Here is a 13369-nt window from a genome sequence, read left to right on the forward strand (position 1 = left end):
CCTCTGTTTGGATCTGATTGGGTCACATGCCTACGCTGCAATGGAGAAGGTGGATAGGAAAGCTGGCTAGAAACGTTGCCCACGGCACCCTTTTCCCTCACAGGCTTGAATGATTTTGCCATCCCCAAGCCGGGATGACCCAAGTACCTATTCGATGAGCAGACAGTGGTGGTGTGTCTCTGCATATTTTAAAGCCTCTAACTTCCAAGTGATACCAGAGCTACACCAAGGCTCACAGTGGCTTCTAAACCTTCCCTCAAGCCTGAGACACGCAAAGAAGAGAAATCCAGAACATCTACTCCATGTTTCTATTGCTTTATAAACCATATTTTTTGAGGTACTCTTCCACCCTGTCCATCATAACACTGTCCAAAACAATATAATGTCTTATGATTGCTGATATAATTCTGACTTCGTTCTTTTGTTTTTGTTTTTAAGACACTGACAGTAAAAAACGAAAGATAGAATGGTAGGACATCCTAAGTTCAATTGATTTGTCATTGAATTTCATGTGTTTGAAATGGGTCGCCCATTTTTAGTAAATGAGAATGATTCTTAAAAGTTAATAGATTTTATCAAGGCTGGCATTAGATCTGGATCCAAATCCTGGTATAATTTCTCCCAATTTTATAGTGAAAATATCAAAAGAAAGTGAGAAGATATATGAATATGCCTGGCAATGCAGCATAGAAAATCTCCTAATTGACACAGAGAAATATTCAAAATTAGTGCAAAGTGGAAAAGTAAGCTGTATACATCTATTTGTGCATATGTAAATATATAAATATTTAGAGGAGAAAACAGTAAAATACACCAAATTTTAACAGTGGTATCTTGCAAGATGGGATCGTGGGTGGGTTTTACTTTTTTTTCTTTTGTTTTTGCCAGATTTTCTACACTGAACATGTATTATTTTTGAAATTGAAGGAAATTTCTATTTGGGAAACATTCAAATCTTTGACCACAAATCTACTCATATTTTCTTTGCAGGTGTGGGTAATATAAGTGTAAAAAAAATAAAGTAAGTCACTTGGTCTCCAGTTTGAGGCCAGTCATTCCCTGATCTTAGATAAATCCCATCTTCTTTCTGGGCCTGAGTCCTACCTCTGTAGAATGAGAGGTTCAAGTAGATGATCTCCAAGGACTGGTCAGGCATCAGACTCCTACCCTCTAAGTTATAAGAATGTTGCAGTTTGAATTGTTGGAAAAGCTATTATTTCATGTAGAATAAGGGTGGGACAGGGGAGACATTATCATTGCTGGAGCTATGTTTATTAAGAGTCATTTGGTAAAAAAAAAAAAGTATTCTAAAATCTTTTTTAGAGTTACCATGTTAGGTATTTTTTCATCTTCTAATATTTGAAATTTACATTTAGAAGCTGTTTAATACTCATCTAAAAGTGAATTATTATGAATGTCTTATTATTCTGAATAATATCCAATATTTGCTAATAAAATTCTCATTGAGTATGTGAGAGTTGGCCTCTCTTGGCTGATAAACGATAAGAAATTTATTGCAAAATTTACCTTTGGCCCTGGTGCTGACGAGGGAGGAAAGATCCAGGGAGGCCAAGTGCACCCAGGCACTCTGCCCTCCAATTTTCATTCAGTCAATGTCGAGAGGTCATTCAAATGAATGCATTCTTTATGCACATGGGAAAGAGAGCCAGTAGCCAAACTTGAGAAAGGAGCCCAGTCTGGCAGTACCCATCAGCCCTGCCTGCTGCCAAAAGGCTGTGTATCATCGCCGGCCAGCATCCCAATGCCAGGGAGAACAAGCCATTCTCAAATCCTGTACCTTGTGTGAGAATAAATTTGTCAAGTTCCACTACTTGTATTAAATTCAATACATTTCATGAATGAAAATAAGAAGGAAAAGTATTTGAGATCTGGTATTTGCATCTGATGAATGCAAAGGGGACGATAGAAAATGTCACCATCACCATCACCGTCCTATGTCTGATTTGAGACCACAAAGGTGGGCTTTAGTTGAGGCAAGACCCATGGTAGACTTGTCTCTTTCAACTTACCCAAGGATCGCAATAACTTGCTAAGAAAAAGATGAGCTGCCAACACCCTCCTTTTCATGCAGCATGCTGAGTACTGCATCTGCCTGTACAAACCATGTCATAAATGGTTACATTCCATAGGAGCCCACAAAGTCCAATTTAATGAAACTGTCTACTCTATATATTTGCCCTGAAAACCAGTAGAAAATACTGGTATACCTTATAGACTGCAGTTCAAGAAACCTATGGCTTAATAAACTTTTGTAAGATGAGCCTGGGCATCTGAATTCTCTTGTTTTTTTTTTTCCCTAAGAATTTTATAATTTTAGCTCTTACATTTAGGAAAATGTAATCCTAGTTCTCAACTAACATTAAATGAACTTTCAGCAAATAAACTCTTTGGAAACTGGAAAACTACTGTGCTTTTTAGATTCATTTTAAAAAATTTTACCTTTACATTTTTTATGTACTCTTGTTCTGTTCATTTGTTTTGTTTTTGTTTTTGTTTTGTATATGATTATATTCTAATCTGCCATGTTATTAGGATCAAGAAGCCCTCGTAAGGACATCTCATCGGGAGTCTGAACATCCACATGTTGAGCTGCTACAGTTCTCTCCCTGATCTTTCCGTTTATTGACTTATATATCTTACTTTTAGATCTCGTTGGCAGAAACCATGTCCTCTTTATTCTGACCTGCACCAAGCACATTATCAGCCCTCACAGTAAATATTTCATAGCAAGAACACCCACACTTAAACAGTCTGCAGAATGAGCATTCCCTCTATCAAGAGGTTTGTGGCAGGACAAGGAGAGGGGTCCACTCCACCTAGGAAGATGCTCCAGGCATAAACTTGATCTGAGTTACCTGTAACTCTTCTGGCAGCCTATTCCTACGCGAAATGGGTGTGAGCTGGCCACTGAAGCACTTTTTCTGCTGTTTAGGTCCCCATTAACACCAAGAAGAAAAATGAAACTTTAATGTATTTTTATCCTGCTTTATTCATCAAATTATGATCTCAACAGGTTTCTCTCCTCAGAGATGTCACTGGGGGCCCAGACATGTATATAGCCTACCTGCCAATGGCAAGAAATATGTGCCAGAAAGCTACAAGGGCTTATGAAACAGAAAGAGGGGAGCTCGTTTTCATTTGAGGGGGGAAGAGAATATGAAAGGGCTCTGAGCCGGTCCTTGAAAATGAGCAGAATTTTTAAGAGTAGCAGGAAAATGACATTTCAGGCAGAGAACCGTATGCACTAGATCAAAGGGACAGGTAAGCTCCCATCTTTTTAACTCCTGGTTGCCAATCTGTGTTTCAGAGGAAAGCCAGCCGGCATATAAAAGGTGAAGACAGGAACAAAGTCTCCAGTAGGAGCATCGGATCAGACACGGCCACATCATTACCTATAGAGAACAGAAACCTGCCTGAGGAGGGCTTCCTCTCTCCTTCTAGAGAATGTTGGATAAAGGAGAAGAGGCCAACACATTACAGCAGCTTCTCTGGGTTCAGCAGCAATGACAGTGTCCTGCGAGAATTAGATGATGGACAGTTTGATCAGGAAGATGGAGTAACTGAAGTCACCTGCATGTAATCAATGGAGTAAAGCAACAAAAGGCCCTCTAAATAATTATTAAAATAATTGCCAACTGACTTTATTGTACTACTTTATCTGCATTTATGTAATACTTTGAACTTTTTCAGACTCAGGCTTTCTTCTAATCTACATAAACTTTGGCTCAACCTCCTAGATAAGGAAGAATAACCAACATATTTGTAAATTTAGAATCATGTTTATACTTCTCACAACTAAAAACATCTGTTTAAACAGATGGTTAGGTTATTAACCAATAATCTATTTCAGTTTCTCATGAATGTACAAGGTATACTTTTCTTACAATTCCTGGTAAGAAAACTAAATATCTCAACCAGTATTTTGCCTAACTAGAAAGTTCTCAGGAAGGTAGAGTCTTACTTAAGCTGAAAAATAATGTCTCCTCCTCTCTCCCAGTCCCTCCCTCCCTGTCTCCTTACTCCTTCTCCCCTCCCCCTCCACATACAAAGGGCTAATTTTCTGAATATAACAATCCAAATTTTGCCTTTAACTATGACTTGTGCATAAAGAGGAAACCCCTATTTGTTAAAATATTCTTTGAAAAAAATCCTTTTTGTATGTCTGTGCTTTTAAAAGGTCACCGTGTTACCCTCCCTGTACTGATTCACTGAGTTTAAACTCTGTTACTTCTAATAGCCTAGGAATAGAGCAGAGCAGCATCCTTTACGTTCACTACAGAAATAAACCCGCTATCTCAACATTTAAAAACCATAACAGACAGAAAGAATTAACTTTCTTTCTTTTATATTGCAAATAGTATGAACAGTATCAACTTTAAATGGAAACCGGAGCCTTTTACATCTGACTAAATTTGAATCATGCTTTTATTTTGATTGCTAAATTACGAAGAAGGCGAAAACCCCAAATTTTCTATCCTTCAGGTGTAGAAATATGCTAATAGCACATGCAATGTGTCTGGTGACCTAACTGTTCCATCTCCGCTTTTTTACCAGATTTTAACAGGTAAAGATTAAAATTCTACAAAATAGAAGATTTTCATTTATCTATGAAAGGCTTACTTCGAAATATGGGAATCTTCAAGTGAATTAAAACTGACTTTGCCATTGATGAATTCAGTATATTTTATATTTTTATTAGCATTGGTATTGACATTATAAAATCATTTGAATAATAAAACGTTATTTGTTATTGGGCTAATGTTTTGTTGAACACAGATGCTCATAATATGTTTTATACATATGACAGATATACATTATGTATTATTAAATATACAGTGTAACTAATTAGGCCAATCTCCATAAATTGTTGATAAGATTAACATGAAATTCTTCTACTCTACCATGCTGACACATTACCTTTACAGGTATAAAGGAACTTAAGAATATTCTGCTCAGTATTATTCTGTGGAAATAGCTATCAACAATACTTACAGAAATGTTTTTTTTTTTTTGGGTTTTTTTGATGAACCTGAGTTCCATCCATATTCAAGAATTGGTGAATTTTTGGTAGAAACAAGCATTACTTCTGGAATCTACCAAATTCCATGAGTTATGAAACACAAGGAAGGTACTCAGAAAGATCAGTTTTCCCAATGCCAGGGTCCACAGGAGGTAGAGATTCCTCTATCATTCTGTCAGTACACAGAGGGGATGTGAAGTATTGAAAGAAGAGATTGAAATTTATATATTACTAAAGAAAAACTCGGGAATATATCACTTTTTAAAAATTTGCTTTTAATCTGTGCTATTTTCTCTTACTAAAAAACTTTTTCTTAGAATAAACTTAGCAGTCATATCCTCGAAACCTATTTCATAAGAATTTATTCCAACAATTACCTTAAGTTATGTGCTGAATTTGTATTATAGTGAATAATACTGACCAAGCGGTTCTAGAGCATTCTAAATATATATAAATAGCTCTGAGTTAAAATGGTCACCACTTAGGAACCTACTTTTAGAAGTGATAATAGATCAGATGTCCTTGTCCTCAGTGTATCCACTCTTTGCCAGCTGTGTGATCTGGGACAAGTTGCTTAACCTCTCTGAGATTTCCTTTATCTGTAAAATGGGGATGGTAATAATATTGATTTCACTGGGCTATACTGAGGATTGCACAAATACAGCATCTGCCACATTTTGTTGCGTATACCTAGAGAGACTCTTCAAAGGAATATTAGTCCTTTGACTAATATGAGACCAATTTTTTTAACTTCAGATATTAAGTCATTTCCCTACAAAACATTAACTCATTGATAAAAAAGAAGTTCCAAAGGGTGCACTAAGGCATAAAAGGTCAGTGAAAATTGAGTTACTCATATTTCCTCAACAAAAGTGGAATCACTAAGTAAAACAGGGAATTAGAAAACTTGCCTGCATGGGAAGAAAGTCTGAATCCATCACACAGGTTTCATTCAAGTGCTCATTGTGTCCCAGCAGTTAATCCTTGCTGTCCTTGAGCCAGGAGGAGTCCTGACTCCCTGGCTTGGGCTGGCCCAGAACCACCCACATGGAAGCTGGGAAATCTGAAGTCCAGGCTTTCCAATGTAAGAATTTCTTTTGTTGGTTACACAAAAAACTACTAAATACACACGTTAATCTCCTTTGTGTCTTAATAGATGTACTAATCCTCACAGACCAAGTTGTCTCCAGCACATTAAAGTTTCGAAAAGAGAACCACTTACACATCACTGTAATAGATGTGGCTAGCAAAATGACTTTTTATTTCTTGAAGCAAGAAAATAGTATTTCAAAATTTTCAGTAATATAAAACTGAAATATATCAAATTTGAATATTTCACTTACATTTGCTTTTTCTTTCTCAGACTGGAGGCATAGTTTAATGTTCATCACACACACACACACACACACACACACACACACACACACACACAAATGGGGTTTAACATTACAATATTTTTTCTGTAAAACATTAGTTCCTTAATCACACATCATTCTTTTGAATCTGTTATGTCACAAGATTTTTCTCCTTTTTTAACCTCCTTCAAAGGTATTAATGAGGGCTCCATTTTTTTAAACTTCCAGCTTTATGATACAGTTGCTGTCTGATATACTGTATATGTTTCTCCCTTTCTTCCCACCTCTTTGTATAAAAGAGCTACTGTTTCGGATCCAAGTTAAAATGAGTGACATTTGTTTCTTATTCCAAAATATCTTCCAGATGAAATAAAGATTTAAATGTAAAAAACAAAACTATAAAAATAGCGAAATAATGTATGGACAAATATTTAGATAATTCAAAATCCAGAAGCCATAAAGGAAAGACTGTATAAATTCTAAGGATAAATATTTAAAATTTCTACACAGAAAAATACTCCAATAAGAGCATCAAAGGTAAATGACTGAAATTAAGATAAGATCAAATGACAAAGGGCTAATATTCTAAGTACAAATTGATGTTAAAAGAAAAAACAGATGTATGGCCAAGTAGAAAAGACAAATGACATATCTATTAAAAATAAATAACCAATAAATAAAAAATAAATAAAAATAAAATTAACAAAAAATAAGTAGTTTATTAAAAAATAACCAATAAACATGACAAGATTTCAACTCACTAATAAAAAAACTGCAACAACAATAAAAAAAGATGCCATTTCTTTTCTTATTGAGTTAGCAGAATTTTTAAAAGATTAATAATACCCAGTGTTGGCCAGTGTGTGGAGCCTGGAGCTGAGGAGCCTTTTTGCAACCATGTGACAGCCCTTAGAATGGAGGCCATGCCATAAGAATAATGGAATGAAAAGACAAAAGGAGCCTGAGACACCAATGAAGGACACTGGAGCTGCCGCACTAGCCTAGGGCTGCTGACCTCTGGTCTTGTTACAAAGAAAAGCGAAACCTTATTGTGTTAAGCCACTCCATTCCAACACATGCTGCCTAACTCAGTCTTACTCATAGAAATATTAAATGGGTTTTCCAAAGATGGCTTGCAGCAATGCTCGGAAACATATAAGGTAGCACAGCAAAATGGAGAAATCTGAGCTTTGGAGCCAGGACTGAGTTCAGGTTTTGACTCGGTTACTTATTCCTGTGGATACAAATTAAGTTGTATGAGGATTAAGTGGGATAATGTGGGATTGTATTTACCACAGAGTGACACCTAGTTAGGGGCTCAATAAATTGAAAACATTATTATTTTTTTTTAAAGTCTAGTTTTAAGTTTCTAAAGTTGCTTTTAGTGTGGTGACAAAAATATACTTAGGGAAATCTCAGAATAAATACAGGGCATCTTTAAAATTTGAATATAATTTCCACAAACATTTAAATATAATCCATGTGGTTAATAAAAGATTTATCATCAAGTATATTAGGTAGTTCACAGATGTCCAGAAGAGCCAGAGACCCAAAACCAGATGCTAAGCAGCCCAGAACAAATCGTGTGTATGCTGCACATATCCTTCATAAAAGGTAGAGGAGGGAGGATATATTTTAAGAATACTTTTTAGTTTTTAATGCTTGGGCTCTTAACAGCAGTAAGGCCCTTCTCTTGAAACAGAATCCTTGTGAGAAGATACAGGTTCATATTCTCATCCATTCATTCATTTAACAAATATTTATTGACTCTTGGTCGGATGCCATGCCAGGGACTACAGAGCAAAAAGACACAGTCTTGCTTTTATGGAATCAATAGGCTAGCAGGGAAAGATAGTAGATGAATAATAGTAAACACAGTTATATAATTATAGTTTATGGAACTACTCTTGTAGAAAGCAAAGTTTGCTAGGAGAGCGTATAACAGACAAATCTAATATATTCAAGGTCAGGGAAGGCTTCCCTGAGCAAATGATACTTGATATAATATTTCTAATAATAGCATGTGTTTGTGTCATAAATTATAAACATCATTTTAAACATGAGGACCTATGAAATTTTCAGGGGTCCTGAAAAAGGTTGGAAACCCATTAAAAAATATGTGAGCTCTAAAATATGAAACAGTGTTGGAAGCAACCTAAATGCCCATCAACAGATGACTGGATAAAGAAATTATGGTTCATATATACAAAAGAATATTACTCAGCCATTAAAAAAAGTGAAATCCTACCATTTGCAAAGACATAGACAGATCTAGAGATTATTATGCTAAGTGAAATAAATCAGACAGAGAAAGATAAATACCATATGATTTCACTTATATGCAACATCTAAGAAACAAAAAGAATAAACTAATTAAAAACAGACTCACAAATATAGTGGATATTTTGGTGATAGACAGAGGGGACATGGGTTAAGGGGCTAGGAGAATAGGGTGAAGGACTGAAGAAGTACAAATTAATAGTTGATAGATGGTCACAGGGATGGGGGAGCATGGCAGAGGGAATGCAGTTAGCATTAATATGATGGCTAGGTGGAGGGCCAGGGGAGGGAGGGCGCAATTGGGGGCATTGTTTTATGAACAATATGATGTCTAAACAATGTACTGTATACTTGGAACTAATTTAAATAAACAAATTTTAAAAATAAAAATAAAATATGAAACTGTAAAACTAAAATATTAAATATCTATAAAATATAATATATATCATTTCTTTTCATATTCAAAAAATGTCATTAATGTTGAAAATAATTTTTAAATTAGCTTTTCTTAATTCTAAGAAATTCCAAAGAATATTTGATTGATGAGAAATTATAGCCAATTGTAAACTAAGTAAACCACAGAGAACCCAATTCTTAAAAATCAATTACAAAAAGCTGTTTGAATTTGTTTTAAATATAAAAATTATATTTAATGTGAAATGGGACTATATTTTAATATAGTTGGTCTTATTAACCCATTATAGTGGGTGAATCTGGTGCCTACAAAGATCTTAAAATTGCCTTTAAAATCTTGGGACTCTCAGAACCAGACTATCTCAGACCTTATAGAGCAACAGATGGCTGAATCAGGACCTGAGATTAGGGAGTACAGATAGGTCCTTATCAGTATATATAGGGTGTCAGAGGCATTGGGAGAGAGCAGGCAATAGGGAACTCATAAGGATAAAAAAATTATTCTCCCGTAGGTTTCGAGAATATTTGCATCATGAGAAATCTGCTCCTATCTGTTGCCCTCTCTTTGGCCATCACCACTGCATTTCCAGGCTACCCTGTTAGTCCCTTTTCACACTCAATTCTAATTCTGAAAAGTGATTTTTATTTCTGAGTATAAAATGAGCTCTATGGTACTGGTGAGCCCTAGAGTCTTGCAAATGAGCAGTCTGAGGAGTAGCAAAGGAAATAATGCCTTGGATTCGGAGGACCTTGACAGCCAGAAGGGCACACTCAAGGGGCCCCTCCTTCTGATATTTAACACCTCACTTCATAGACTGTGGTCTCTACTGAATCTTCAGAAATGTGACACCAGTCAATATGGTCACTTTCTACTTGCTATTACCCTATTAAATCCAAGTTTTCCATTCTGTATTGGTGGGTTCTTCCCACAGAGAGTACTCTGTATCTGCTCTGTAAAATAACAAGAACTTAGTCTCTATCTTTGCCCTAAAAGTTGGCATCTTATTCAGAAATAGTGAACCCCATTAATTCTACCCATAATCATTTCACCAACTAACAGGCTCATTTTGCATGTACCCTACATTTCCCGTCCCAAGCAATGCTTGAAAAATCTCGCTCCTCCTAATTCCCCCAAATCATCACATTATTTTAAATCTTGTCATATTAATACATTTCACTGTTCAGATATTCAAAATAACTATAAACGCAGCACCAAATGAAAATCTTCATTGATGGCTAAATGAACAGGCTGTGAATACAGCTTACAAAAATCTTAATGTGAATAAAGAAAAAGTATGTTTTAATAAAAGTTGTGGCTAAAACTTACAGTTTATCTCTAACTAGACATGATAAGACATTTTTTTTAATTCATAGAATTTAAAAACTATAAATTGTAAGATATTCCAAATTTATATAAGAAGAAACTGAAAATCTATAAAGATATACTTTTCCATAATTTACACCTCTCCTTTTAGGGTTTCAAATATCACATTTTCTTTATTCTCCATTAGTCTCATTTCTTTTCTCCAGAAAGCTGTGCTATTTACATAACTGTTATCTAGTTTATGTTTCTAATTTGCTTCCCAGATTGTAAATACGGCCCTTAAAATGCTTCGCTGACTTACCTAACTAGATAGATGCAAACGCATTCTTATCAGAAAGGCTTCTTTCAAGAGAAACCATTTGTGAAATACGCCATCCATATTAATGGCTTCCAATTTCTCAAGTTATGCTCTCGGCTAGATCTAGATTATCATAGACTGAATTTCATATTTTATATAGATCACTTGATGCATAAATAGAGAAGGCTAGGGCCAAGTGACAACTGTAATGTGCAATTCTGACTCAGAGAAGCGCACTGAGAAATCCAACAGGTTAGTACTTGGTTGTATACGAAGTTCTGGGAAAGAATGGGTACATTGTGAAGCTTTTGGCATACTTGTAAATTAGCTAATGAAAGCTAAAGGCAAATGGGATTTTAGCCAGTTAATGACTGGCTATTTTTAATTTAGAATTGTAAGCAGGAGAAGGGACTGTTTATAACCAGCCAAAATCACAGTAGTGATTAAGACAGGCCTGGAAATAAACCAGGAGTTTGGGAAGCCCCAAAACATCCTTATTTTTTATTGTACTACACACTGATGTACCTAATTAGAGGAATAAATTTCACACAATTCTTAAATTCTAACCAGAGTCTACTCCCAGAGACTCAGATGATTACAATGTAAGTGCTGGCTCCAAGAATCACCTTTGGGTCAACCAGAAAATCCTATCTAAAATGCAACTTAACTTGGGTATTTTAAGAATGAAGATTACCTGATGGTGCATCTTTACAGTCAGTACTGGGCCTACTGAGAGGTCCTATGGGAGGGGATACTGGTTTCCTAGGACCCATCAGACGAACTTTTCTCCTTTCTTCACCTCTACTACATTAACTTACACACCATTCAGGGATTTGAGGACTCAGTTCTGCACTATTTGTGGGGATTCTGGACATTTAACTTCTGTGGCCTTTGTTTATTGAGGTTTTGTTTTGTTTGTAAATCTGTAAAACAAGAGTACACAAGAGAGAGGCTGAACTCAATGATTTCTATGATTCCTTTTCTAGTTCTAAATGTATTTTAACCTTTTCCTTGGGATTTGCTAAATACCAACTCAATAGAGCTCTTTTAGTTGTGCTAAGTTGCCAACTCTCGGTTTAGCTTCAGTTTCCAAAATAAAGCAAATCTAAGTGATTCAAGTATGATCTTATAAAAATGAATTTAAAATCTCTACTGATCCCAGATAAATATGCTCTTCAGCCTAGAATATGCTAAACAAGCATTTTACTGATGGCAAAAAATTGCTGTCCTTCATAAGTACCCTGAAGATTCCAGACCAGCTGGCATGGGATATACTCACTTCTTCAGAAAATAAAAAATAGGAATTTCCTGTATACCCACCCATATCTATCTGAGAAGCACTTTGAAATTCTTCAATGGCAGCATTCTCACTTTGTATGGAACCCAAAAATTACAAATCTGTTAGAATTTACCTCATTTAACCTCAATTGAATCAAACCAAAGTACAAAATGTTATTTTCAATGCCATGGTTAAAGGTCCTCACAAATAGTGTTAGTTTCATTATAAAACAAGACTTTTGAATTCCATAAAATTGTGGGATTCAACATGCCTCAAATAGGCTCCCACATTTAAAAAACAAAGACACGGCCAACTCTGGCTACGAAGCTAGTTAGAGGCAGAACATCAGCCAAGTCAACCTTTCTCCATTTTGCTATATGTGGCCTTCATCATGCTCTGCAACCCTGGGAAAAGCAGACGGTATCCCCCAAACTCACTCCTTCCTCTAGGAATTTACCTTAGAGGTGAATGTTTTTGCTACTGCCAGATTGATTTTCCCCTGAGAAAACAATGGCTACTATTATTTACTGGTTTGAAAGAAATGTACCCTGTATCTTATCTCCTAAATTTCCCATTTTTCCCCCAAAACTGATAGCACATTACTCACCCATGAAGCTTTTGTAACCAGATTCAGGCTCTCCCATTCTCAACTGATTAAATCAGCTTCCAAAGGTGAAGGCCAGGAATCTGTATTTTTTTAATCTCCTTTTATTTTCTGATATACAAAGAGGTTTATAAAATATTCTTCCACCCCATTTTCTTCCATTTCTACTACTCTGTCACAAACTTGGTAGTCAAGGTCTCTGAACCACAGATTGATTAGTTTTATGCTTCATCTAAAAGATTATGCCAAGAACTATCAACAGATCACTACAAGGCTGATATAGTAAATGGCTACCTACAGAAAATAATTTCAAGTTCGACTTTTTCAAAAACTTAAATGAGATGTGTTTTGACGAGGCATAAAGAAGTAGATAACATGCAGGAAATAAAAGGTGCTACTATCAGGATAAAAATTAAGTCCATAGCATAAAGAACTTTTTGAGATTAACAACATCAATTTGAGAGGAATGCTGTGGCAGGCTGCATCAAGGCCTCCTAAAACATCACTTTCTAATCCCTAGAACCTATAAATATGTTACTTTATATGGTAAAAAGGACTTTGCAAAGGTGTTTAAAATCTTGAGATGGGGAAATCATCCTAGATTATCAGAGTGGGCCCAATAATGCAATCATTGTGTCCTTATAAGAGGAAGGTAGAGAGAGAGATCACTAAAGAGAAGGCAATGGGATTATGGAAGTAGAGACTGGAATGATGCAGCTATAAACCAAAGAATACCAACAGCCACCAGCAGCAAAACTATGCAAGGAAAAATTC

The 13369-nt window shown here is 35.7% G+C and overlaps 1 protein-coding gene across 2 annotated transcripts in view; it reads left to right on the plus strand.

The window, feature by feature from the left end:
• RFTN2 (raftlin family member 2) overlaps positions 1–6312 on the plus strand; it is a 53917-nt gene extending 47605 nt beyond the window's left edge. For both annotated transcript variants that reach the window (XM_016131116.2, XM_016131118.2), the window contains one exon: positions 3329–6312. In XM_016131116.2, the coding sequence (XP_015986602.2) occupies positions 3329–3601 (273 nt within the window). In that variant the 3' untranslated portion in view covers positions 3602–6312. The remainder of the gene's footprint in view (positions 1–3328) is intronic.
• Positions 6313–13369: the final 7057 nt, after the last annotated feature.

Source organism: Rousettus aegyptiacus, unplaced genomic scaffold (genome assembly GCF_014176215.1).
Source record: "Rousettus aegyptiacus isolate mRouAeg1 unplaced genomic scaffold, mRouAeg1.p scaffold_m13_p_2, whole genome shotgun sequence".
Taxonomy (NCBI): domain Eukaryota; kingdom Metazoa; phylum Chordata; class Mammalia; order Chiroptera; family Pteropodidae; genus Rousettus; species Rousettus aegyptiacus.